At 45.3% G+C, this 23,545-nt stretch overlaps 1 protein-coding gene across 1 annotated transcript in view; it reads right to left on the reverse strand.

Annotated features, from left to right (window-relative positions):
* Positions 1–23,545, reverse strand: part of kif26ab (kinesin family member 26Ab) — a gene marked incomplete at its 5' end in the record, with an annotated part of 84,877 nt that overhangs the window by 21,186 nt on the left and 40,146 nt on the right. The window contains one exon of the mRNA XM_080513215.1: positions 21,297–21,490. Within this exon, the coding sequence (XP_080369341.1) occupies positions 21,297–21,490 (194 nt within the window). The remainder of the gene's footprint in view (positions 1–21,296; positions 21,491–23,545) is intronic.

Below are 23,545 nucleotides of genomic sequence, written 5' to 3' on the forward strand. Positions count from 1 at the left end.
TCCCGACAGGGACATAAATCAAACGTCACTGATCACCCTAAGACACATCACCAGGAAAAGAAAAGATGCCACACTAAATTTATAATTGTCTTGACCACTGCGGGAGTGTTTCCAAGCAAAAAGCCGAGCCGGTAACCTTGAGGTTTAATTCACAATGACGATCAGGCCATGTGTTCTTGAAAGGCGGCTCAGGGAGGAAAAAAAAGGAATGATTACGCTGGGGTTTTTTTTTTTTCCACCGCAACACCAGGTACGCCGGGAAATTAATTGCTTGTCGCTTTCACTCTCTCCCTCCTTCTCTCTTCCCCTCTCTCTGCCTAATCCAACTATATGATCAGTCAGTGGAAAAGAGGCGGCGAGGACGGGCTTAAATTTCTTTGCCCACAACAGCTTGTCCACCTGTTCACTCTCAATCTCTATGCTAATGAAGCTGTTTTCCTACACCGCCAGCTCTTAATAACCAAAGGCGGCTCTGCCCCTCTCGTGTGGGAAACATCCGTCGCAAAATAAGTTTTGTGCCAAACGTTAACATAAGCAAAGTGCACCAAAGGCTTGTTTCAACCTGCAGCCGTAAGATCATGCAGCCGTGTGTGTGTACTTACAGCTCTTTCCAATCCATTCTCTAGTTTGCGCTCATAGTCAAAAAACGGACAAATGGTAGAGTTCGACTTTGCGGTCCATGTCTGTGTTGTCACTCTTCTCCATTATTTGCGACCTATCAGACGGCCGGCAACAGTTGCCGGGAAGAGAGCGAGGTGTGGTGGCTCACTAGTTGGGGCACGGGGGTCCTCTGAGCTCGGAGCACAATCATGGAGGTTCCACTTGATTTCACAGAGGTTTGTGTGAATCCAGGAATGGGGGGTGGGGGGAGGTGGAGGGAGGATGAAGAGGAGGACGAAGTGGAGGCGTGGGCGTCACAGCAACTGAATGGAAGCAGCGCCAGGTGGGGCAGGGTGGAGGTGGGCAGACCGCAGGAGTGCCCTGGAAGGAAAGCAGCAGGGGCACGGTAAGGTAGGGTGGGGGGCGGGTGGGCGTAATCCACAGAGTTTCTCAAGAAGAGGTGAGGGGGAGGTCAGGACGAGACGGGGCACCTCCTCTGTTCGCAGGAAGAAGCTCCAACTCTTTCCATGACGTCTCAAAGTTCAGCATCGGCTCAGGTGGGCAGAGGAAGCTGGCGGTAAACCAGCTCGCCCTCAGCTTCACACATGCAGGTCGTAGTTTATCCCACAAGCTGCAGATGGTTTCTCTCATTCAGTTAATCCAGCATGCGGTGTCGGCTGTGACTGGCTGTAGATCCTGATGCCCCGAGTCTGAGCTGCTGCTGCTGCTGCTGCTGCTCGCCGGCAGAAGGAAGGAGAGAGAGGGGGAATCGGCTTGGCTGGCAGGGCTGGGAGATTTCTTCGGGTGGCTGAGAATGAGGAGAATTCCTTCTCCTGTTCCGCCTCTTGGTCCGTCTCCTGCTATCGGAGAAATTCTGGCAGCTGTCCTGCCGTGTTTCTCTTTGCCTGCCTCTCTCTCGCTCACACACACGCACAGCGCTCTCTCGCTCTCTCTCTCTCTCTCTCTCTCCCTCCCTCTCTCTCTGCCTCTCTTTCTTTTCTCAGCCCAGCCCCTTTTCCTTTCGACTGCCAGACGAGGTGTCAGCGCTCGATTGCTGGCTGCTTGCGGCGCAATTTGCGAGTCCTCCCTTTCTGTCTACACACACACACACACACACACACACACACACACACACACACACACACACACACACACACACACACACACACACACACACACACACACACACAGTGGCGTGCACAAGCACACACACACACACACATACACACACACACATGTATGAACCCCACCACACGTCACATGAATACTTAATGCATACAGGAGCCCTCTCTTCTTTTAGGGTCCCTCACTTCAAACAGACTTGGTTAGTATGCCTACAGTGCATGTATGCATGAGCACGAGTGTGTACGTGTGTGTGTACGTGCTTGTGTGGCTATCCAGTGTACATTTTTTTTTTTTTTTGCACATTTGTGGGCTTTTCTTCTGTCATTGTCTCAGGATGTAATTAGCCAGAAGAATGAGAGCATTATTAATCATAAGGCGCGACACACAGATAAGGAAGGATATACTTAAGAGCAGGGAGATGGATTGCTTGAATGACTGATGCTCCGACTCAATAGGAAAGCTGGCGAGATTTTAAAAAAGAAAAAAAAGAAAAAGAAAATGAGAGAGAGAAAGAGAACGAGAGAGAGAGACGGACAATGAACAGATGACATCTGAGAAAGGCAGATTTATGCTGGCCACTGAGAGGGAGTGCAGTCAGTGAATGGTCAAGGGTAAAAAGGGGAATGAAAGCATGTGAGTGGGTGAGCGGTGGGGTGAGAGTGCCCTGTATTCCCTGGGCTGCCAATTTACCAGTAAGCCCTCTCAGCCCCCGACCAGCCCGGCGCGTTTGAAAGGCTGCTGCTTTGGCTGCAGAGTGCCTACTACAACATATCGGCAAACAGAGTGGGTGTGAGACTTGCCAGATGAAAGTACATTCAGCACAACGCTCTCTCTGCAGCTCTCCTTCTGACACAGTGCCCCTTCCATGAACTCTGCTGGATTGAATTCAGACGCAAGAAAAAAAAAAAAATACAAACAACACTGCTTACATGTTTGGGAGCTGCAGCATCGTAATGAAGGCGGCTGATAGATCGGGTAACCTTTACCTTATTCCTGGCCGCAGCAGGCTTACATCTCATAGATTCATTTGGCTGAGGTGGTCTTATTTTAAAGAGCAAGCCGCTTTCTCTCCTGCTGCATGCTCTGCAACGCTTTCTATTGGAATGGATGAGTATGGGACAATATCAACGTGGACTCTGGTCACATTTACAGTAATTAGTCTCATACCCATTGCTCCAGCTTCACTGCTCTCTAGTCTTATATATCAAAATGACAAAAAAAAAAAAATAGCAAACGGTCACAGTTGGAAGTGTCCTGATAGGCGTTCAGCTCCATCACTGTCTCCTTATGAACAGACCTCCGGGACAGATAATGACTGCAATATATATAAATGAGCCAAAGCGAGACAGATGTAAAATCAAGCACCTTTTAAAAAGAAAAGCTCTCCTGGAGCCTTTGTTTGAGGAAGGACATCTAGATTTCGAGGTGACAGTGAGGGAGGACGAGGATGATGATGATGATGAAGACAAGGGGGAGGAGGAGGAGGAGGAGGTCAATGACCATAGAGCAGAGAAAGTGATGTTTGCTTTCAAAGATTCACTTTAGGCCGCTGTCAATAATCACTCCGGCCTTTTTTTTCCCAAGCTTTGTCAAATTAAGAAGAGAAATTCCTCTGCCCCAGAGAATCATTAGTTGGCACACCCATTAGCTTGTTTGTGCAAATTTGTCTCTGTTCTCCGGGCCACCTATGCAGCTCTTTAGGTCGCTCCTTTCTGTGGCTAATTACCATGTTGGCTGCATTTACTATCCCTGACATTTCCTTTCTGTGATTCTTCTTTTTTTCCTCCCCTTTGCAGACAAGATAAGGCTCCTCTGGCCATTCATGCAAGGATAAGATCACAGGGTCTGATATGAGACTTCTTTAGCGCCACCCCTCCCACCCACAGCCAGTCTCCCACTGCTGATGATTAGCAGCCAGCACTGCTCCTCATGAATGGAGACGGGAATGCTGGGCCGCAGCCAGCCTCAACGCCATGCGGCGATAATGACTCCAGCTCATCCACTGCTGCACACACCCACTGTACATTTGGTGAACGGACATGAACAACTCGTACACGGGCAACTCGTCCACTGTGATTACGGATAACTCATCCACAACTATTTTTTTGCAACATTATTGTTTTGAAGGATTGGATTTCAAAGTATATTTCACACATTTGGAAGGATTATTAAATATATTTGACACAAAAACAGAAGCAGTGGCTGATTTAGCTATGGACAAAGTGGGCAGCTGCCTGGAGGGCAAACTCAACAGGGGCACACCGTGCACTGGCTCAGGTACAGGTGGGGGGGGGGGGGGGGGGGGGGGGGGGGGGTCATGTGCGCAAAGAAGGCCAGAAGAAACAAAGCCATATGATACTAAACGAAATATATATGGACATATACTAGCCATATGAAAAATATGTAAAATATCAATTAGGAAAAATATGTAAAATGCATTGTACAGAGTTTATTTTTCCCAAAAAGATCTGAAATTTCATCCATGGAAGAGTTATGTGATCTCTTTTGAGCTCATGTACTTTAATCAAGCACAACATTATGACCATCTGATATTGTGGAGGTCCTAAATTTGTTAGCAAGTTAAGACTATGGTTAACGTTAACCTTTTTGTTGTGTTTTGGGGGTCTGTTTATACGACAATGGGGCTTGGACCCACAGAAAGATGAACTTTTTAAAAAGGCTTCCAAGGTAGAATTTTTTAAAAACACTCCGTCTCTGTGGAATCGGGGGGGCACAACTTTCTGAAAATGCTTGGGTTCTGTCGCTGTTTAGACGGCGGAAGCACTGCGCATACTGACCACGGCCATAGTCAATAGTTCTTCTGCACATGCGAAATTTTTGTGGCTTAAAAACGATGTGTTTTCACTTTAAGTGTTGCTGTATAAACAGGGTCTAACACATCACATTTGAGGACAAAAATAACAGTAACAGGCACGATGGTAAAGAGATAATCAGTGTTATTCATTTCACTTATTAGTGGTCATAATTTTATGGCTGATTAGTGTCGGAGCATGAAGCCACATATGCTGCTGTGTGCAGGGGATTTTTCAGAGTCCAGAGTGCCATATGAGCAGATGGTGATGATTGACCAGGCTGGAAGTGTGCCGGTCTGTCAGGTGAGGTGCATTTTGAGTCAAAGGATGATCATTAGAAACCCTCCCCAGAGCTAAAATCAGTACACCCTGTCTTATTGATGGGCTGCCCTTGACACGATCAAACAGCCCTCTGCCCCAAAGGTGTGTGTGTGTGTGTGTGTGTGTGTGTGTGTGTGGGGGGGGGGGGTGGACATAAATTCAGCTGTCGAAGAAAGACAGACTTCGATCTGTTCACTTTAAAGACTGAGAAGTGTTCATGGCATACTTTTGTTTTTGTTTTAACCAAATTTGGCTGATCTGAGAAAGAAATGATGTTCACACAGGCCGAGTCGGTCAAAGTCCCAGGTCACCTGAAACCTGACCAAGCATTGCTAAGCTTCAGTGGAGATTAAACGAGCATGACATCAGTCTGTGAGCACGCACGCACACACACACACACACACACACACACACACACACACACACACACACACACACACACACACACACACACAATCATGTGCTACAAAAACAAGATGAGATGACGCCGTACCCTGCCAAGCGGCCCTGGCAGCGAGGAAACCGACACAGACATGATTTATGAGCAGGGTCACAATGTCGATCACTAAGTGGGACAAATGCATAAAATTTTCCTCACAGTTCTCGTGCAGTATCTGTATTTTAGCAGGTCAAATATGCCTGTTTGCTGAGTGTCGGCATCTCCCATTCCTATGGCCATGCATGTGTAAATATTTGCACTACCCTGAAACGCAAAGATCAGGAATCCTCCGAATGTAACCTTATGAATATGTAGATTTAGATGAGGAGGTGTGGTGGTTTTATCTGGATTTTCAGTGTGGAGTTTGCATATTTTCTCTGGGTTTACTCCCTGAATCGTGCATGTTAGATGGCCTGGTTTCTCTAAATTTACCATAAATGTGAAGATGTGAGTGTGTTGTTGTCGATATGTTCTGGGTGTAACCCATCATCAGCTGAGATTGGCTCGAGGGGAAAAAAAACTAACTGTATACAAGATGGATTTATTCACATTTTTTACATTTTTAATGGGTTATGAATGTTAAATGAGTGGTGGTACAGTGGGCTGTTGATTCACACTTATGCCGAACAGCATCAAGAGGATTGAAGCGAAGCTGAGGATTTTCTAAGTGGAGTTTGTGTATTCCTCCTGAGCCTGTATTGGTTTTCTCCAGATACAACAGCTTCCACACACAATCCAAATTCTTAGGCCAAAATGGGAAAAATTGCTGGGAACAACTCTGGTCCATCGTTTTCATCAAGACACAAGTTACTAACATGATCTGCTGACGTTGGGTCACTTCCGTGTCTCCGTGGTGGAATTGCATGTTTGGCTCTGAACTGAAAAGATGATGGTTCAACTTCATGCTGCTGCTATACTGTAGACAAAACATGATATAATGTCATGGAAAGCTGTTTTTTTCTACATAGGTAACTGAATCTGTAAAAAATAGACACCATCACGTACTTGTTGCTTTATTGCATGAGTTTGAGGATATGTAATGTATCTTTACTCACTGTCAGCACCATATGACCTAAATCTGGGAGAATAAAACTGGCATAAATGAGCCGATAGAAATTACATATAAGACAGCGTCAAACATTTTAGACTGATAACCGCGGAACTGGCTGTTGAATGCATGACAAGGCTGTTTCTTGCCTCCTGTGTGGCACAGATGTCTCGTAATGAGTTGATCTCCTTTCTGAAGTCTCCCTGCAATTAAGGGACTTCTGGTATAAACATTAATTTAGTTTTTCTCACTACTGCTCGCACATCCTAAATCAGTCAAAACAGCTGCCTGAGGCAACCGCTCCATGAACACTAAGAATAGTCTTGGAAAGTGGCTCAACGAATGCTAATTCAAGCAAAATGTTAAATTTCACCCAACAGAGGAGGCTAAAAAAGCTCTTACCTGAGAGATACAGAAAGGGACTCCTATCTGTTCAATGTTGTTATCTTATCATGCAGATTCGGATCAGCATCAACCAAAATCAACATCTATCCAGTCATTTTGAAAAACGTGCTCCCCCTCGCCTTTGGAGGAAAAACCTAAAAGGCTTATCTTTCTGTCTGCTGAATCTTATCAACCCAAAGCTCTGAAGCGTTCAACTGACTGCAAGGCTGCTTCCTCCTGCTTGTGCCGTTTTAATGGCAGTGTGAAAGTAGAGCCCGTCTCTCTTGTGTCGGTTTACACAGCAGCAGTTTGCAGGAAGTGGCCAAACACCTCCAGGCTAGGATTTATAGACTTTCTATAAATCCTCAGAAATAGATAAACGAATCTCGGCCAAACCAGACAGCGATGAATGTGATGTCCAGTTAGCTGAGCAATATCCTGCCTGGCACGTTCCAGGCACATTGGACCGGGGCTTTTTAGAGGGGGCTCTTTGTTCCAACAAGGTGTTCAACAAGCCTTTTGTTCCTGCAGTGTCTGGCCTTGGACACAGAAAATCAAATGGAGTGTGCTGACTGCCGACAGCCCAAGGCTGCACACACATCTTCACTGCACCAATCCCCAGCCAATTAGGTTAGGCCAAATGCATTCATGTAACGTCTGTGAACACAATGCTTTGTCACAGGAAAGAAAAGATTTTGCGAAGAAAGTGATGTCGCCTTATGCAACCGGCTTGTCATATTTGTAACGTAATGCGTCCCCCTGTCAGAGGATGGGGGAAAGAAAAGCTACTTTCCAGAAATAAAAACCTGAATTCAACCCATGAGTGGTGAACCTGTTCTGTCACGGTCTTCTCAGAACTCTTTTCAAAAGGTCTGTGGACTGAGGGGAAAAACAAGGGATTAGGGCGTCCTCTGGAGAATTGTTTGAATAACCGGGGATCATTGGAAACACTGGGGGAGAAAGGGTTTGTGAGTGGTAAACGGTGGGGAGAAGGAACTGCAGAGGTAAAGATGGCGTGAAAAAAATAAATTAGGTAGAATGGTAGGTAGGCGGAAAGATGCAGACGGAACGGAAACAAAGTCGTGGTGAGAGACAGAGCAGCAGGGTGTAAAGCCGAGTCCTCTCCTCGATCAGAGGGCCTGGCTCGGTGCCAGCACAGCGCCGTCCATGAGGAGGTAAATCATTTTCTGCCTGAGAAAGAAACAGGAAGGAATGATTGGTGGTGCTATGCCACAGCCAGCTTGGAATTGCTTTATTCCCAGTGATGGGAATCCCCAGTCGGCCAAGAATAAATGGAACAGTTGGCGCCAAAAAAAAGTGAAAAAACCTCATCAATATTCAAGAAAGCATGGTTTTGCTGCTACAGTACATTAGGGTAAACAACGTTTCAACAGTACAGTGTATCAGCAGTGAGGTAAACGCCTCGTCTCTGTTCATTTTGGTTATTTTGTTGTGAGTATCAAGGGAACCACCTTAAGCCGTTCTGCCTTCTGCACCTTTGGATATGAGATCAAGAAGCAGTGGCTTGTGCCAAAAGACCCTCACCTCCCCGAGTGTAGCGCAAAGAATACGAACATATTTTTGGCAGAGAGACACACAGAGCTGATGTTTTTGCTGTCCATAGATGCCTGCGTCTAGACACCTAGCACTGATCCTAGTCACACCCACTACTTTCCTCAGCTTCTTTGGTGAAAGACCACAAATCTTCCTTGCCAAGAAAGGGGCTTAAAGGGGGGGCTTAAGATGAGCAAAGGAAGGAAATTTGTGTGGCATAATCCTATTCACTCTCCACTCCATTGTTCCTCCCATGATTCAGAGTCACATCTTGCTAATGTGGCCTTAAATGGCTTGTATATTAAGCCATGAATAAGTGAACAATGCACCAGGCTGTAGCCCTGCAGGATCTACTCTCCAGTCAATGAGATAAAGAGGCCAATTCAAGACCCCCTAGAGGAAAGAATTGGAAATACCTGCAACGGGAGTCAAAAGGTCATCCAAAGAAAATCTCTAGCAATTGACTTTTAACATGTTTACAATAGTCCTGAAAGCCGTATCGCTGAATGCAAGCGGGGGAAATGCTCAGCTGTTATGCCAAAATCAGTTCAGACGAAGCAGAAAGCAAAAGTGTTTGCGGGGGGGAATTCACTTTTCAGCTGATGGGTGACAGACGATAATGAAGACATGTTCTTCCGTGCTTCGCAGACTGCCGTCTCCCCACCTCTGGCACTGCTGACAAAGATTAACAGTTGCTTTCATCTCTCGCCGAGCATTTTCAGACTCTGCTGCAGGTACTCTGCCACACTCCTCAGCAGCACTGCACAGAGCCTGGACTCTCTCTCTCTCTCTCTCTCTCTCTCTCTCTCTCTCTCTCTCTCTCTCAAAATACACAAACTGAACTCTGGTTCACCCACAATCCCACCCGCTGCCTCTTCAGGTGGGCTTGGAGGATTCGAGGTGCTCACATCTCGTCGTCACTGACTGAGTGACGTTTCCTTCCTGAGAAATCAGTCCAGCTAAACAGTGCAGAGGGTCGAAAAAAACCTGGGGAGGTGGGGGTTGGGGGGGTTGGGGGGGTTGGGGGCAGTGATAACGGTTCAAGCTGACACAGATGCCTCACTTTAAGGACCAGGCTCACGAGGTGGAGTTTCTTGAAAATGCTTTGTCTCCGTGGAAAACAACTTTTTAAAAACACGCCGACTCCTTCTCAATGCGATAAACACACTTTTTTTTTTTTTATTCTGCTACTAAGGATGTGCACAATGACCGTAGTAATATTTCTTCTGCACACGTGCAAGTAGAAAAAACAATAACAACAAAGTTTCCTCCAGGGTCCTCCCAGTCCATTTTCTCCTGGGACTTGACAGTTTTGACTTGACTGTTATTACAGTGACTTGACAGTCACTGTAATAACAATCCAACTAAAATGCAACAGCGACGTGTCCTCACTTCAAAAGTTGTCATGTAAATGGGAAGTTTCAAGTTACTATATTTAGTAACTAAAGGGTTTCTTCTCACCAGTGTGCCTGATGGCATCTTTTATTTGGGAAACATGGCACCATGTTTGGTCCACTGCACTCAGCACATAAAACTAATAAATGTGACGTAAGCTTGTAAAAATGTGCCCAGTGTGTCAAATAAAGTCATTGAGGGTTCTTTTTATTGCAAATAACTCATCAAACTGTGGAACAGTACCACATTACAGTATAAACTCTGCCAACAGCAAAACCTTTTACAGAGATTAATAAAGACAGAAATCTCATTTCATGAAAACTTCAGCCAATAAATAGTGAAATATATCAGATTTTGTTCTCTTTCATGGAAAAACACATTCCATTACGAATAAATGCCATATAATTATTATTTTATCTTTAAAAAAATCATCAGAGAGTAGTAACTAAGTCATGAAACATCCTTGAGTACCACCCTCTGGTTAATTGCAGTTCAATTTGCTGGCACATCACTGAGGGGCCTGTGAATGAGAACATGAATAAAAACTTTCTTTAATATTCGATAAGTGTAAATATTTATTTTTTCTTGCTTTGGTTGGATACTTGTGTTCTTTGTGAATAAGGTGAATATCACTTCTTTATTTTCCACCGTCAACATTTGCTTCTTGAGCGCAAAAAACATTTAACCAAATCCTAAACAGCTTCAGGGGTGCAAAAACAATCAAGCTGTTACGACAGTGGAACCCAAGTTTAGCTTGACAATCTAACAGCTGTTTTTAATATTTTCACTTTACATATTTTTGATGATACAATGAAGTTGCAACCTTACTTGCTGCCATTGGGTGGCTGTGATTGACGGTGAGAATTACTTTGGGGACTGCCCAAGTGGTGGAAAAGCACTATAGCTCTATAAGTGAAATCTATTTATCATTTATATTTCCATTTCCATGGGCCAGTTGAACCTCCTCCAAGTTTAAAACATGATGGGCTGTCTTTTGCTTTTTATGGTGTAGTTCAGGGCTCCTCAATTATCCCCAATTATCACCAATATATTATTGAAACCCCACATGTGCAGTTAGAGAACAATGCACTATGAATATTAACACTGGGAGTACACGGACATTGTTATGGACAGACGACCACGTTGGATTGTTATTACAGTGACTGTCAACTATAAAACTACCAAGTCCCAGGAGAATATGGACTGGGAGTCATGACACTCTGGAGGAAACGTTGTTTTTGTCCATCTGCTTGTGCATGAGCAGAACTATTTACTATGATCCGTGGTGCACATTCATAGTAGCAGAAAAGTAGTGCGTTCCCCTATTTCCATAGAGGCAGAGCCTTTGACAATTTCCACTTTGGGAGCAGTTCTCAAATAAGTTTCAGTGGCTCCGACCACCGCTGTTGTGTAAACAGACAATCCAAAACACAACAAAAAGAAGAACTAGTTTTGGTTCAAATCAGCCAATGAGCAATAGGGAGGGCACACAGGGTGGTCAATCAGATTACATACCTGTTTAGATGATATCAAATGCACAAGAGAAGAAACACAAGGAAACTATAATGAAGTATAATGCTGAGTTAGTTAAAAAGCGTAGCAGTTGTAAGTGAAGAGTAACTTTGGGCCATGATGAGTGTGGGAGAGACGGGCGAAGGGGAAAAAGTCAGCAGACTTCTGCTCCACTTCTTCACTTCATTAATCACTTGCTGCCAGGGTAAGACACCTCGCGATTATTTATTTGCACTTCTCCACACCGAGGCTATCACAACAAACAGGCCCGCAGGCTGCTGAGAACATTTGGGGGTGATTAATCAGTGGGCTGTCTGTTGAGACACAACGCAGGGGGAGGGGGAGCTCAAACATGTGTTTCCTAATCTTTCATCTATATTCTAGTCAATAGGCAGCCCCCCCCCCCCAAAAAAAAAAAAAAAAACTAGAGGGGGTCCAAGTCAGGTGAAATGAGCTGTAGTGTTGGGGAGAAGGTCGTTATCGCCGATAAGGGAGTCGAGGATGAAGTGAAATGCCTTTAGATGGAAGAAAGAAATAATTATTTGGATCAAGGGGATCAATAAAGTCATCATGGCTGTGCACGGGAGGGAAACCCCTGATCTAACAGCGAGGGAAATGTGCCGCCGAGATGTTAGTGACTACTACTGCATTATTCAAATCAAGTAGTTTATCCTGCACGGCAACCCTCGTAAAGTCAACCACCGAAACACACACACAGCCGCACTGGCTGGGCTGCCACAGCTGGCTCGAACGTACTGGGTCGTGAACCGATTACAAGCTATAATCCTCACTGTGCAAGATGACGAGCATGTAGAAAGCAGGGACAGAAACACAAAGGAGATAAACCCCTTCTTGCAGCTTTTAATTCGATACAGCAGTTTGGTTGTTTTTTTTTTTCTCCTTGTGTCCAAGCTGCTCACTTGTCGAGTACATAACTGGACATGAAGGCATGGGGCACAGTGTCCCACACAATAGCTCTTAATCTTTATAATTCCACTCTAAGTAGCACATTATGGAGCAAATATGATCTGGAATACACACCAGAAGAACTGTAACGCATCCCCTGTGTCCTAATGGAGCTCATTATGCACTAATCGCAGCAGTCTACAGTGAAGCCAAAAGGTTAATTTTGTACATTTGTAGATAATGAACTCTGTCAACAATATACAGTAAGTTTCATTATCATCACTAGTACAACAAAACTCTGGTTTTTAACTCCTCACTGCTGCCCATGTAAATTGTACAGCACGAGTTAGTTTCCACCAGACATTAATATTTGGTGAATGGATGGATGGATGGATTTTAAAGAAAAGAGTGCCATCATATAGAAATGCTTCAGTCACTGAGGCTGGGGTAGATGAGCTAAATACCAAACCACCAGTGAGCCAATGACCTCAGTGGTAATTTGAGGAGTTCTGTTCAGTGAAAGAAGGAGCTCTTGTACATGTGTGTTTCTCAAAAACACAGAGCGCCGGTGTTTGGGGAAATCAACCTTCTCACAATGATTAGACGGCTATTAGTTATTCGTGCCCTGGCGTGGCAGTGCATTGAGCAGAAGTGATGCCCGGAAAGCCCCTCCAGGAGCCATCTTTGTTTCACTGACTATAGGACATAAAGGCATCTCATGGGAACTCTCAAGGCCATGGGCTCTATTCTGAAACTGGACACAATAGGTCATAAAATTCCTCGATGTATATTCCCTGCCACCAGCTATTGCAGTCACTCATTCTTATCCCACCACCCTCTCACACTGTGCCTCCACCCCTGTACCACTGACTGCGGTTGTAATGACAAAGATAATAGAGTGCATTTGCATGACACCTTCCACTGAGGGACACTAAAGAGGTTTAGATGGCATCCCTCGGCCCCCACAGGCATGAGGAGTAATATCCATTCAACAGGCTGAGGGTTGGAGAATTATAGCATGATAACTAAACACTAATGTAGTGATCATGGAGGCCTGTGGGCAGCCATCAGATCTGTTATCTAGTTCAACGGGAATGCTGGATGTGGGCAGACACACAGAGCCGGAAACCGATTGATGCCGAGGACGTGACCTCTCCTGCCCACATGCAACTAATCGCGCACAATGTTGCCTATTTTTTCGTGTTATTACCACGACCCTGGGTGACAAAAGCAGGCCTGTGTTAAGTGACAATCCTGCAGGGCAGAGGTCCGCGCTTCACTTTTATTCATTCCTCCATGTGTCAAAGGAAAGCGTCAGGAGTGCAGGGCAGCGCTCAGCCCTCTCCCCGCAGGGGCTTAGCACACGTGGAGCCACGGTGAGCGCACAGGCTGGAGTCAGCACTTCAGCTCTTTGTCTGCCCCCCCCCCCCCCCCCAGCTGCCCCCCTGCAGGCTATGTGAGTGGGCCAGACAGACTTCCTGACTCAGGGATTTATTTGGAGGCGGCCGGGGGAAAAGTCATCAGGTTGTCCCTCTGCCTTTCCATTCCTATCAACCGAAGCTGTTTGACATTCACAATGACAGGCACAAGCGGTTCCACGCTACCCATCACAACAGAGCCCATCGCCCCGACACTACAAAGGCCATACTGCCATCACTCCCTGTTATCGTATTCCAGGAAGGGCAGACCCCAGGACAGCGGTGAGGGAAACTGTCACTGCAGAATCCGGCCCTCCGTTATGATTCTGTGCTGCATAATCTGAACACAGAATGAGTGAAGAGCAACACTGAATCCACATCACAATTCTTTATGCAATCGTCAGCATGTCCTCTTTGACAGCAATAAATAAGACTCACCCAAGGCTGAGCGTGGTTTCTCACCAGGCTAATGTTGGATTTAGGAATACTAGATAATCTTTGTGCCACCAAAAACTTGAATTTGAGGACAATATTGTGGTCAAATCATACATACTATACAATATATCATTGCGAGAGGCATCAAAACATGAGGAATATTGCTTGTAAAAGTTGAGAGTATCATCACATTTGATCATATTATGCTTAATGTAAAAGTTAATTTCATTAATCTCGAGTGGGCGGCACCAGGAAAATTGGGCCATAATATCCTGTAGATTCAACTTTAAAAATGTTCTTTGTTCTGGTGCAGAGTATACGTGATGAAAATGCAAATACGTTTACAAAAACAACAGTGACTACAGAAAAGACAACACAAACATAAATCCAATTTTATTTAAACCATCTGTCAACAGTCCCAAAAACCTCTCCTATAGCTGTTGCATTATTCATCTGTTTTACAAGCACGGCTTTAAGGCCACTTTGATAGCAACGAGGTGGCTCGCCTTCATGGCAGCATCACTGATTTCTCAGCTCAGGTCTCAGTGTTGTATTGTGTCGACTACTCTTAAGAAATGTGTTAATAGGTCTGTTTTCTTCAAAACTTCATTCATTTGCATGCTTTAGATTCTGGTTTTGGCCCACGACCCTTATGTTTGACCATCCCCGCTATAAAAATAAGAAAGTCTTGACTATTACTATATGGAAGTTAAAAAATAAAAGATATGACAGGTGCCACTGATCAGTACATGTAAAAAAAAAACAACATATATGTGAATTTGAAGGTTAAAACATTCTAGGACTGATTTACAGTGGAAACAACAACAAATTCAGCTTCTGGCACACTGAGGATTAAATCTGTATTTTTAGGCTGTTTGAGTCAGAGTGAAGCAGGCTTTTCTCTAGTTGTGGGAAGATGAGAAGGTACATGAGGGTGGAGGGCTGCTTCTACCCAAGTGTAGCTCCCTCCATCAACACCTCGGTGCCGACAGGGCCTGACAGGCCTCGCCTGGATTCACACCTGGGCTCCTCTACAGGCTGCAGCCCTTTTGCGGCCTCAGCTGGTGCCGCCACAGAGTGTGCTGCTGCAGTGACACAGCCTTTAGTCCCATCATCCTGATTATAGCAAGAAAATACCAGCTGGTGCTTTATCCCACAGTAAACAAAGGCAAATACTACAGAGCAGCTCAACCATCCCAGCTACCACCCACTCAATACTTCTGATGAGCAATTTGCTGCCCTGGGCTCAGATTCAACTGACTGATATGAGCCGTTTTTTATTTGTCTGGAGGTGGAAGCTGTATTAGCATTTGAGCTGCAACTGTGGCTGTTTCCTTAAAATGCAGTCGGGGCTTCTCTGCAGCATGTAATACTCTCATTGCATTCTGCTCACACTCCAGCATTGCTGGAGGAATCCATCTCGCTGTGGCTTGACAACAAAACCATTAGCCTCTCACCTCCAGGGAGCAGACAGTCCAACTCCGACTGCACAAAACTGCACATTCCACAGAGCGGGGAAAAAAAAGAGAGTGACAAAGGAAGAAAGATAAATCAGAAGAAAGAGAGAGGAAAGTGAAGTGCACAGAAGAAACAGAGCAGCAGCTCACAGAGGAGAATTAAACTCACAAACATGTATTTGTTTCACGTTACCGCTACACACACACACACACACACACACACACACACACACACACACACACACACACACACACACACACACACACACACACACACACACACACACACACACACAAACACTCTGCGTTGTCTGTGCACAACACAACTTACTTGACTCCCATGGCAGCGAATCCAATATTCTTCTCCACAGGCAGCGACCTCCTGCTCCTGATGCTCTCAGAAAGGAGCATCAGTGTGAGCACGCCTGCTGAATGACAACGTTTATAAGCACATTCATCGCAGGCAGCCGCGGCCTCGCTCACTATCTTTATCCCCCTGCCACGCGGGCCAGATCCAGTGCGCTCAGCAGACCCCTCCGCTCCGCTTAATCCATCCTGCCTATTTGTCAGTGACAGAGATCCCTGCTGTCAATTACAGCACGGGCAGCCAGACACAGCACTGTCCGGCTTTGTGTGGAGAAAACTTCCCAAACAAACAAACGGGAAGGACCGGTTTGTCAGACAATCACACTCCACAGATTAGCACACAATAGACTTCATCAAGTCACCCAACGTGTGTTGTTTCGAGCTGGAACAAGCACTTGTGATCCTGCAGTGCTTCCACTTTGCAACATGCAGAACTGGTTATTGAAGAGACGCTCAGACTAAATTGCAGTCCAGAGGAAAAGAGAGGGTTATTATTTCAACTTCCTGATTTCCCATCTCCACTTTTGAAAGAAAAATCAGTCACATTTTACTCTCAAAAGCTAATGACTTGTTACTATGGTTACTCGGCGCAGCCTCGGGGATGAAGGGCAGCACCACTGTTGCTGACACAAAGGCAGGGTCGTGTGTGTGCGCGGTGATGGAGGGGGTGGGGGCTGAGGCTAAACGGGCCCTGCTGCCACAATTACAGGAGGATTCCTTGTGCGCAATCACAGTCATTAGCGCACAAACACTCACCTGGGCCGCAGCTGTGAGGCATCGATAGATGTCCATAAAACCACTTCCTCCTGACTCTCCTCCAGGGCCGCATTCCAGCAAACAGCTGTCCGCCCTGCATGCGGCCCGCCCGCCAGCCTCCGTGCCACCGCACAGGTCCAACCCACCGCTGCCTCTACAAGGTCTTTTATACCACTATTGATCGCCTTTCGGTATCTTATAGTGGCTAAATCGTCCATCTCCTGGGTGGGATAAGTGCGAGGTAGCAAAGTGACAAATGGACTGAACCTCCTTCGAAGAAAATGTAAACAAGGGACAAATAGAGTGAATCACGCTGCTTTGCAGATATGAGGCGGCTTCAAGATGAGCAGTCTTCAGGAATCCCAAAGAGGCCGGCAGGTGATAAACGCAGCGTCACAATCAGCAGGTGTTTGCGGTTCGCTGCCGCGTCCAGCCCGTTGTTACCTCCACCTGCTTTTATTACCCGACGCTGCGTCAATACACTAATCATGTGCTCCGCCGCAGGGCGATCAGTGCTTAACGTGGTAGTCAGCCACACACACACACACACACACACACACACACACACACACACACACACACACACACACACACACACACACACACACACACACACACACACACACACACACACACACACACACACACACACACACACACACACACACACACAGAGTCAGTTTGACCTCTGACTCGTCCCGTCTCCCTGCCACTGTATCGTCAGTCTAATTGCCGACTGGTCATCGCCGACCCCCGGAGGTCATCCTGCTTTCATGGCCACTTCCTACAATTACCACACACAGGAAGCAGGATGAGAAACTTTCACAAATGCTTTGAAAGATGTTTCATTGTATGATCAAAGACGTTTCCTATTTGCAGACAGTGGAAGCATAACAAGATAATAGTCTCTGTTGATGGAGTTAAATGGGAATTTTTCCTCCCGAAGGCAAAAACACAGAATGAAAACGTTTCATATTTATCTCAGCCTGGAAGGGTTCTGCGGTATAAATCACATGGATTCATGTGAGCATTCACCCTCCTGAATTAATAACTAGCGCTTTGAAATTAATAATTTGTTCTTTCCAATTAATAAGGTTGGCACATAATTTACATTAACCGTCTGTTATCGGCTGTAGAGAATGTGAGGGTTGTCCAGATAACAAATTGTTGAGTTTAGTACAGGATGTAGATTTTTAAAGCGTGTGAAATCCTCACAGACCTTAAACCACACTGCATGTAGTACATTTAGGTCCTTTTAAAAAGTGAAAATGCATCGGGTTTTTTTTGTTTTTCTTTCAAGAAACATTCCTGTTTACACAACAACATTTTGAAAATTATGACCATTTACATGGAAATGGCAGAAATGTTGAAAACAATGTAGTTTTCATGTTGGGCCACTAGTGAGTGTTGTTCTTTGTTTTTGTAATGAAACCCCACACATGGACAGAGAACAATACGCTATGAACATTAACAATGGGAGTACCTAGACAATTGCATGGATAGACGACGAGTGACTATAAAACTACCAAGTCCCAGGAGAATCTGGACTGGGAGTCACGACGCTCTGGAGGGAAACGTTGTTGTTATTGTTCATCGACTCGCCAACGTTCAGAAGAGCTATTTACTGCGGTCTTGTTGGACATGCCCAGTAGCAGTGTTTCTGACGTCTATACAGGAAGTTGTGTTTTCACCCATTCACACGACGACTGACTGTTTTGGAAAAGTTGTACCTTGGTAGCTGTTTTCAGTGGCTTCAAGCACCTTTGTCATGTGAACAGACACCCAAAATGCTAGGAAGGTTTTAAGTTTTCACTTGAAAATGTCGTTTAAACAGGCCCTTATATCTGACAGTCACCTGTGATCGCAATCCAACTTGGTCTATACGAATGTCTGTGTACTCCCATTGTTAATGTTGATAGCGGATTATTCTCTGCGCTCATGTGCGTGGTTTAATTTTTTTTTTTAAATACAATAGCACCCACTCGTGGCTCTCCAAGAAAACTAGTCTTTTACGTGAAACGATGTGTACACAGGGTCCAAGAATTAAATCAGCCTTTGGAGACAGGTGGAAAACATGCTAAGCCTTCCATCCAGAGAAAGACCCCCCAAGCTGGAGATATCTCACTGTGAGGCAAACCGCCACAATGCTGTGATACTCCAGAAACCGAAATCCCTCCTCTAAATCTAAATGAAGAAAAAGGACACATGACTGGTTTTTCATCACAGCTGCCAAAAATGTGAGTCGGTGCCGCTTCCATCTGCAGTTATCACAATGGCAGTTTGACTCAAATTAATTTTCAACTCAGTAGACATCTTAAATGAAACAAATTAAATACTTTTCTGACCAGCTGAACGGTTGACTTATTTTTCCAATAAGAAATTAAACATCGAATCTCTATTGTTCATCTCGCTCTCCTTCCTCTCTCAGCAGCGGACCGGCTCCAGCAGCTAGGCTCGGGCTAATTGCATTCTAATTAAAATTTCATCTCTGAGTGGAACAGTGTTCCTGAATGTCAGACAAGTGTCTGAGGACCCCTCTCCACTCCGTCAGGGTAAAAACTGCTGTTTGGTTATTCAGCTCCCACATCCCGGGCTCTGCGGATGTACAAATGCATCCCACTAATTGTATCTGAGGAGAACAAAAAAAGAATACTAATCAGATACCAGTTTTCAATCAGGTCTAAAATGAGGAGGATGCTAATTTCACCCATCTCAGTTTCTTTTCTTTTTCTTTTTTCCAACCGCAGAACTACTGGTGCAAAAAAAAAAAAAAAAAACCCCGCATCTGATTGATTCATTTCTTGTCTCACTTTTAAGAAGTTACATTTCAATCAGCAATGGCATTTAAAAAGAAAAACAATATGATGACAATGATGATGATGATGATGATGATGACGATTGCCCAGCTGCAGAGTGTGAGGAAGTGGGTGTGCTTCAAATCAAATCATCTCCAATGCTGTTTTTTTTCTGTCAGCTTAAGGCTGACCCATCATCATTGTATTACTGTGAGCCAAGTCAAACATCACATTCTTGGCAGCAAATTATCTTTGAGGTATAAAATGAAAGGTGGAGCCCTCACTGCCCCCCCCCCCCCCCCCCCCAACCCACCAGGACCGGGTGCAGGGGAAAAAACAAGTCCACCTTCCTTTATTTTTGGGGGGATGTCGCTCTTTATGGTACACTTTTGGAGCCGTGGTCCAAAGAAAACATGAGAACCAATAAATCAGTGTCAGGAATTAACCCTGTCTAGCAGAGGGCCGCGCCTCGCTGTTGTTTAGGCCGATGTTTTGCGAGACGGGAAGCAAGACGTGCAGGAAGTAGAATTTTTAGTGCAGGCTCGGGAACGCCCCCCTCTGGTCCCGCTGATATACTCTGACCCTGCGAAAGCTGGCAAGACACAGGAACTCTATTTGGGGTGCTTGAAGAAAAGCTGAGGTCCACACTGATCCCCCGTGGGCTTCCTGTCACACTCCACAAGTCCCTCTACCAGTTCCCTCCACCTCCCGTGGTGCAGAGCTTCAATAGCCCAATGCATCATTCTTTTAGCCAGCTTCCCCTTCCCTGACATTCATCCCAGCACAGCACTATGGAGAGTAAAAGCAGCAAATATAAGCGCTGGCCGCTGTGCCTGGGAATCTATCAATGACAACACAGCAGATTTCAGCAGCCTGGAGGGAGTCAAGTCTTCACCAGGGCAACACCAGCAACAGCCGAGCTGAAAATTGTTTACGTCGGAGGCTGTGGCTCCCAATCAGAAGGTTACAGGATCGATTCCTCATCTCTACCTGTCCACGTGTCAAAGTGTCCTGACACTTTGACACGTGGACAATGAACCCAAAATTGCTCCCAATGGATGGATTGAGCTCTTTCCATAGGAGCCGCCTCTGTTGGTGTGTGAATGTGTGTGTGAATGGGTGAATGTAATCAACGATGTAAAGCACGTTGGGACTGCCCAAGCAGTTGAAAAGCACTATATAAGTGAAATTCATGAACCATTCACATGCCAGCAGAGAACAACTACCAAGTCGCAGAAGAATATGGACTGGGAGTCATGATGCTCTGGAGGAAACGTTGTTGTCACCGTGCATGTACACGTGCAGAAGAGTTGCACGCATATATATTTGTGTGAATGACGAGTAGCAGCGTTTGAGAAAAGCTGCGTTTTCGCCTGTTTACAGATCTCAAAAACGTTCCACCTTGGAAGCAGCTTTAACAGGTTGTGTTTTTCAGTGGCTCTGAGCTCTGTTGTCATGTGACTGGACCCAAAACATAAGGAAAGTTTGCTTTTTCAATCGAAATCATTGTTGTGTAAATGGCGCCTGAGACGATGCAGCCATTATGCAGATGCATGAGTCTGAGAATCAAGGTTAGCTGTTTGAGGTTCCAGAATGAATGCAGCTGAACGTGAAATACCTCCAGACAATGCACAGCTTTAGTCTAAGCCCCTTTTCGTGAGACACTCCCTCTGCGTATTAAATTATGTAATTCTATCATCCATTCACGTGCACTGGTGCCTTTCACTGATGGTTCATTTACTTCCACCATGTGTATAATTCAAGCGTGGCAAGACCAACATCTCCATGGAATACCACATGACGATAGACACTGTGAGCCATAACTATTATCAGACGCTGGAAGGCGAGTCGGTGCACATTGCAGAACACAATGCCGCCCGAATGCATGCAGGTGTGTGTGCAAACACACTTCACACCACAAGAGCTCAGGCGAATCTCTCTGCGTTTTGACCGAGTCGGGGGAGGAGCTTACCTAATGAAGAAGGAGGCGGCTGCAGATGAGGAGGGGGAGGTGGACGCACTGGTGACGGGTGCTGGAAGTCCCGCTTGGCTGGAGCTCCTCAGTCGACAGGGCGTCAGGGTGCCGCTGCTGGTGCTGGTCATGGTGGCGACGGGGGCCTCCACGGCTGTGACTTCCCTGTCAGGTTCCCCTATCAGACCATGGGCCTGTTGACATACAACAAACAGAGATAAGGCCACAGCCACCACTGCTGACCACCTTCCTTCCACTCCATTTGCCCCCCCCCCCCTTGCCACAGATGGACGGGCAGCTGCTGCAGCCAGTACCAGTTAGTGGGAGTCAGCAGTATCCACAGCAGAGCGCTCCCCGCTGAACAGGGCCCATGCACCATTCATTGATTCTGGCAACATTCACGAGCTTGCTCTGGCTGTAGCCTCCTGTAATTAAGCGATAACCCACATTTAATTAGTAATTAAATCACTAGCGATTTACCTCACTCTGCCCCCGATTATATCTATACCACCACGGCTAATTTGGCCCTTTACTCATCAGGAATGAGAAACGTGTCATTCTGCAGTGTTGGATTGAGAGATCCAAAGACACTAAACAATCAACCGTTATGTGACGGGGGAGATTTGTTCCCTGGCCTAAATGTTTATGAGGTGTCTGGATGGTGCTTACATGGACGCTCCCTGTGGTGGAAGCTTCATCATTAAACAGGAGTAAACTGGGATGGCCACATTTCTCTCAGCCTCTGGGTTTTGGTAACTCAGGCCAAAGGCTGAGATTTACAACCTCCACATTAATACAGACACATATTTAATGCAACACCTGAGCGTCTTCATATTTTTGACAGATGTCCTACAGCAAGGCAGTGAAAAACAGTTATACCTGTTTATGAAACAACGCAGCACATCTGGAGCAGCACACGTTTTAACCCGGCATTTGATTAAAAACGATTGTTCAGAAAGGTAACAGTGTGAACCGAATCAACGAAACTCTTTTTTTTTTTTTTTTTTTTTTTTTAACAAACTATGGTTTAACCCTCACCTCTAAAAAAGACGGAAGCCTAATGTGATCAAAACACTATATATAGGCTCAAAGCCATGCTGTAGGGGTGAGTTTCTAAAATAAAAATGTGCATAATGCTATAGGAGACAATTCACTGTATTTAGCATTAGAATGTTTCATTAAAACTCACCTTTGTTGAGATTGTAGTAATTTTTGGTCGGAATTGATTTGTTATAATATACACATTTTCATCATGTATACCCTGCACCACGACAAAGAAGAACTAAAGTTTGAAATTAAAGGTTATTATGGCACTATTTTACCCACTCGGCCCTAGTATATTAACAGTGAATATACACGACACTATATATAGTCTAGTTTCAGTTTGCTTGATTTTTTTATCATAGTTAAAGGTTTTTAAATGTTTGGGTGCTTCTTTTCTGCTGGTTTATACGCCTCCTTCTTCCACTGGAATCAATTATGTTAATTTGATTACATTCAGTAAATGCTCCACTATTGCCGGAGTTCATGAAAATCACATGTGCTCAGCTGATCACTAACGCATCATGTTCGGAGCTGAGATTCCCTTTAAGCTCATTGTTACCATCTTACCATGTAAACTCGTAAAGGAAAGGAAATTGGAATAACTAGAAAAAAAAAAAACCTCATGCACAGAAATGCCCAAGTCTCTCAAGCATATTGTGAATGAGAATAGAGTGCGAACCACTAAATCAATATGCAATAGCATCCTTATACATTTGGCATATTAGTAGAACTGAACATTTTTCCCGAAAACACTATAGAGAGGAGGCAAGAATCCAGCCTACCCTCTGTTTGTGTTGAAGAATGGAGCAAACATTGAAGATGGAGCATGCAGAGCGCCGGCATGAGCTCTGATGCCTGCAGTGCTGCATTGCACTGATTGTTCCAACACCAACACGATTCTAGGATAACTCGTCCATGGACAACTTGTCCGGGGTTTGCAGTTTTGTGGACGAGTTGTCCGTGGACAAGTTGTACGTGCACCAACAACACAAGGAGGGCAGAGAGCTAATTATGCAAACCGAGAGCCAGCTCTGAGAGCGCACTTCAGCCGGAGTCGCCACACAGAAAAAAGGTTAATCCCCACCGGAGCCGCGAGTTTATCCTGCAGGACGAGGATCAATAGCCGCTGACAAGAACCAGTTCTGTGAGGCTTGAGCATCAGAAATTAAATAAATAAGGGCCAAAGTTTCTGTGAAAACATTTAT

This window comes from Blennius ocellaris (assembly GCF_963422515.1).
Source record: "Blennius ocellaris genome assembly, chromosome: 17".
Taxonomy (NCBI): Eukaryota; Metazoa; Chordata; class Actinopteri; order Blenniiformes; family Blenniidae; genus Blennius; species Blennius ocellaris.